The 4929-nt window shown below is 45.0% G+C and overlaps 1 protein-coding gene across 1 annotated transcript in view; it reads right to left on the bottom strand.

Annotated features, from left to right (window-relative positions):
* The window catches only part of pdgfra (platelet-derived growth factor receptor, alpha polypeptide), an 18698-nt gene extending 15529 nt beyond the window's left edge, over positions 1-3169 (bottom strand). Inside the window, exons 1-3 of the mRNA XM_008299324.1 lie at positions 2905-3169; positions 597-672; positions 213-503 (exon numbers count right to left, since the gene is read on the bottom strand). Of these exons, the coding sequence (XP_008297546.1) occupies positions 213-503; positions 597-654 (349 nt within the window). The 5' untranslated portion in view covers positions 655-672; positions 2905-3169. The remainder of the gene's footprint in view (positions 1-212; positions 504-596; positions 673-2904) is intronic.
* Positions 3170-4929: the final 1760 nt, after the last annotated feature.

Here is a 4929-nt window from a genome sequence, read left to right as displayed (position 1 = left end):
TAAGCAATAACATTTTCATAGTTTGAGCCCGTCAGAGGTTTTGTTGCTAAAGCTTCATCAGGTCGGATACAAGTAGCAGCTTATGCTAGCTAATGTTAGCTACTTTAGAAGGAGTATAACTGGTACTATTAAGTCAGTCCTCCATGTGTCCTAAACCTACACTATGTTTTAGCACAGAGCTACATAGCACACTATAAAATGTCGGTATTCACCTGGGACGAACACATATATTCCCGCCTCATTATCCTCCTCCGGTTCACCGTCCGGGTCAACTTCCTGGGTCTCGTAGGTGCACATGTAGTAGCCGGTGTTCTCCACGGTGGCGTTGTCGATGAAGAGCGTCGCGGTGTAGTAGCCTGGATACACGTGGGTGTTTTTGGGCAGAGGCTCAGCCCAAACCACATTCCTTTTACCGGTGCAGCTTATGTTGAAGAGGGAGTTTGGCTGCAGGACGAACTCCTCCTGGTTGGACACGATGGTCGGCGGCGACAGTCCACAGGTAACTGGGACACAATCGGGGAAACATCAGATAAATAAACTAGCAGCCAAAAACCAAACGCTAAACTTTACCTGCAGCAGATTTATTTTTAACTTACCTGAAACCAGCCCCACCAAGATTCCCCCAAAGACGACATACGCCCTCACCCCATCCATGACTATGGATGATCTGACCTGTAAACGAAAAAACAGTCATTTAGCAAACAAGCACCTTGTTTTTTTTTACCCCCTCTCCCCCTGATAAGATAATACTGTCTCCATTTTACTTTTAAACCAATAAATCACTGCATTATTGACTTCCCTTTGCCCCACCAAGCTCAGCCTGTGAGCTGCACACTGCTGCCATAATGATCCCACACTTAGAAACTGGAGCGATTTGTGGAATTTAAAAGCCACATTTATGACTTGTGGTCTCCCACATCGCTTTAAACTCGATCAAACTGAAATTTATTACAGGATTACATTAATTATTTCTTAGTCAGATGAAGGTTAAGATTACAAGGCCGTTAATTCCTCTGCGCTAAAAGAATCCACAGTGTGTTGGACAGGGACGGGGAGGACGCACTGTGGCCGTTGCGCACCGCTCCAAGCGTCAGTAGAGGGCGACACAGTCCGTCCTTTGGAGCCCTAAACCCTTCTCGGCTCTAATCACATCCAGCTTATCCACCAGTTCTCCTGGAAGTTGGTCTTTAACGTTTAATGAAGTCCAATTTTAGTTGTTTTTGACTTGCAAAGTTGGTATTTTGGTGCCAAAAGCATTTTACGCATGGCTGTTCTTGGTTTTGTTACAATCCCAAACTTTTGTTCCTTTTTTTTTTTTTTAACGCATACTTATCCACTGGGTCCATAATTATGACAAGTTTAGTCCAGATTCGTCCACATTCATCTCAGAGATCATCTCATGCTTAGTTTGTTTCTTTGAATCTCTGCAGGTTTTTATTTTTTCCGTTATCAGGGGCCACATAGTTTGAGATGTGAACCCTTAAAGAAAACTAAAAGTTCCATAAACAACAGCTCCTCTTCGTAAAATCGCCATCCAAGTCAGATCTGCTCCGGGATTCAGTGAACCTGAAAAGTTTTATTTAGCTCAGATTTGAGGAGACACTATGGGATTTCTGCATCTGTCTACAGTGTCCCCACACAATCAAGCTGCTGGCCCTGTCGCTGTTTCCTGTGGCTGTCCGCTCTGGCTCAGCCGAAACAGTCTAAATTATCCATAGACAACCTGGGTTTGTTTAACTCTATAATTAGCGCACCCACTCCGCGCAAAAGTACAGATTCGCGTGGGAATCAGTTGATAAAATGTCTAATCTGTTTTGACGCGTTTGTGCACACGCCTTGTCTCAAACAATTTCAATAAAGGGATTTTTTTTTTCTCCCGGCTTGGCTTGGCGAGGATCCTCTTCACCACTGCGCGTAAATCTAACTCAGCCTGGAGTGGCACTCAGACTGCTTGCATGTCCTGCTCTTCTTTTTCATTCCCCTCGCTCTCTCCCACCAAGCGGCTCGACAAATGTGCCAGATACCAAACGCATCCTCTGCCGGACTGGAATACATCTGAGCGACAGCTGATAAAGGCTTGTCTCAACTTTCAGTGCAGCAGTCAAAAGGCTGATTTCCATGGAAATGATTGGGACACTGTCTGGAATCGTCTTCAGAAAGTTTTGAACAGTATTTTAACTAAATATTTGAGAAATTGGGATCACAAGCAGTATTCCTTTAAAAAAAAAAAAAAATCCCCCCCATTGGTGACCCAGCAGGGTAGGTGGTTAATGAAGAATGCGCCATGGCTCCAAAACGCACTCTTTCTCCCCTCGCGAGTCAGTTCATCTGCAGCTCTGCAATCCCCATTTCCAGTGCTCCCAGTTGCAAATTTTCCACTTTAATTCCTCGCATTCCACGGATAGACGAGAAAACAATGTGATGTACAATTTCCAATGTGTTTCCCATTAAATGCCAGGAGGCAGCAATCCCCACAATGGTGCCTTCAGTCTTCGAGGTGACACCTCCAGCTGTGAGGCCGAAACCGAGCGCTTTTATCCAGCAGCGACTTAGACATCTCCCCCGCTCGGCGTCCAGGGGTGAGACCATATGGTGGGAGACGAAATCTAATCTAAAAATGAAAAGAAATCTAATGCACGGCTTAGTGTAGAAGTTGCATGCAACTTTGCAGGGCAGCAGGATGTTCCATTTTTAGTGAATGGAACTTTTAGAGCAACTTTTGTGCAACTGTGGTGAAATGAAAAGGACAATCCAGGGTAATCCAATAATTGGATAAACTAATTAAGACTGCAATTAAACCCCCACTAGACCTATAGATAAGGATTCTGTCACAGATTCCTCACGCCTTACTCGAATAAAAACACAACTTTTTGTTAAAAAAGTTTCAATCGACCTTTCAATTACCTTTTACTAATCCCCTCTTTATATTCCTTTGGTGTAAGTATATCCACAGTGAATCGGTCCCTCCAAAAGGCGCAGTAAGGGTCCTTTTTTTTTTTTTTTTTTTTGCGGCGGTTGTAATCCTCAGAGATCCTTGTGCTGCGAGAGCATATGTGCGACCCTCTGTCCGCATCCACGACCGCCCTCACAACTGCGCTCCAGCTACAGCGACCTGTAACTGATTCAATGTTACAGTCCTCCCTCCTCCTCCTCCTCCTCCTTCTCCCCTCCTCAACCCCCTTCCGAAAAAAAAAGTAATCATCTGGCTCAAAGTAAATAACTCTCAGGAAATGACACCCCCCTTCTCTCTCTCTCTCTCTCTCGCTCTCTCTCTCTCTCTCTTTCTCTCTCCTCCTTTCCAGCTCTGGACCCCTTTTCAAAGCAAGAGTCTTTTTTTATTCAGATGAGCGCATAACATGGCACTTCAGTCAGAACTTTTGGAACCCAAAAGTCGGTTCGATGCCTTCTGATGCTGTTTCACGTGGAGAAATGCTCACAAATGTTCATTTTTTGTCCTCTAAATTGTTAGTGGCTCGCATCATCAATCGTTTTCTGCAGGTTAGAATGAACATTTTGCACTTATTGCTGTTTTTTTCTTTCATGATGCATCGCAGTGAGAATGGACACCGCGCATCAGCCAGGGAACAGTGGCGCGCAACACTCGTAGAGGGCGCTCCAACTCCATCATATCACCACCACAGTCCGTCTCTCTCTCTCTCTTTCTCTCTCTCTATCTCACACTCAGACACGCTTCTCCCTTAAATTTCATCAAAATAAATTACACCATCGGGCCAGACCTTTTCTTCTCTTCTGCGCCACAGCAAAACTAATGGGAGCTCTGTTTACTGGCACACATGCGTCAGCTGTTTACCGAGTCCGTGCAGTCGCTATTATATTTTTTTCGACCCTCAGGCTCTACTGGCGGCCAGCAGAAGGATAATGGGCCCCAGTGAATCACCTATCTCTGGGTGCACAGGAGGAGCATGAGCCCGGTGTCTCTGCAGGGCCCCGAGGCCTGATGCCGCTCTAACTCCCCCCCTCCTCTTTCCTTACTCCGTGCAGCCACTTGGTTGCAATTACTTCCACATGTTAGCGAAAAGAACAGTGCCCTTGTTCTCCAAACAAAGGATCTAAACTTGGGAAGGCCAAGCTTTTACCTCAGACCCGTTTGAGATTCTCACATTTGAGGGATTGTCTCCTAACACTTTCTTCCTCTTTCTCCTTTGTGCTTCCAGGTGTACTGCTTGTTTTTAAAAACCAGAGGAGACTTTTGCAGATTTGATGTTTAAATCAAACATCAGGTTTCACTTAAAACAATAACCAGAGATGCTTTTGAACATAATAAGCACAGAGCAGAGCTGTCATCTCTAAATCATTGCAATTAAATACTACTGAGAACTTTGATATCAAAAGAAGTTGATACACTTTTATGATGATGCACCGAAACTGGCTCACATGTCGCCGCTTGGTTCCCATTTACGCACAGGATGTTTGCACATCATCCCTGTTGCAGTTCAACTCAGTGTTCCACAGTGGCTTGTTCTGCCTGAGACTGTCCACTAGGGGGCTTTGGCTAAGTAGGAGACTGTATTGAAATAAATAGGTTACACTATAACCTGCGGTCATCTCTGGAATATAAGTGAATTATGATGATGCCTCTGACAGAGAAATCGAGATGATGTGTATTTTTCCACTCATGTTTTCCAACCAGGCCGGAAACCTTCCCTGAAAAATGCAGTTTATCAACTGCTCTTTGAAGGAACAGAGTAACAGATTCTTTCATTCATTTGTGAGAACACAGCGATGAATTCGTTCTTTCATATTAATCTGCGTCTTTCAAGATGGAACTGAAACGGTTAAAACACACCTGGATGTACAGCTCAGCTCCTCCTGCAGTGATCAGACATGTGACTGTGCAGCAGACTGGTGGCCCCTGGGCGGAGGTCCCTGTGGGAGCTGTCCAGCGTGCTGAAGTGTCCTGTTGGCAGT

The sequence above is a fragment of the Stegastes partitus genome, unplaced genomic scaffold (genome assembly GCF_000690725.1).
Source record: "Stegastes partitus isolate 25-593 unplaced genomic scaffold, Stegastes_partitus-1.0.2 Scaffold30, whole genome shotgun sequence".
In the NCBI taxonomy this organism is placed as follows: domain Eukaryota; kingdom Metazoa; phylum Chordata; class Actinopteri; family Pomacentridae; genus Stegastes; species Stegastes partitus.
Note: the sequence above shows the minus strand (reverse complement) of the source record. Positions and strands in the feature narration are given on the sequence as shown.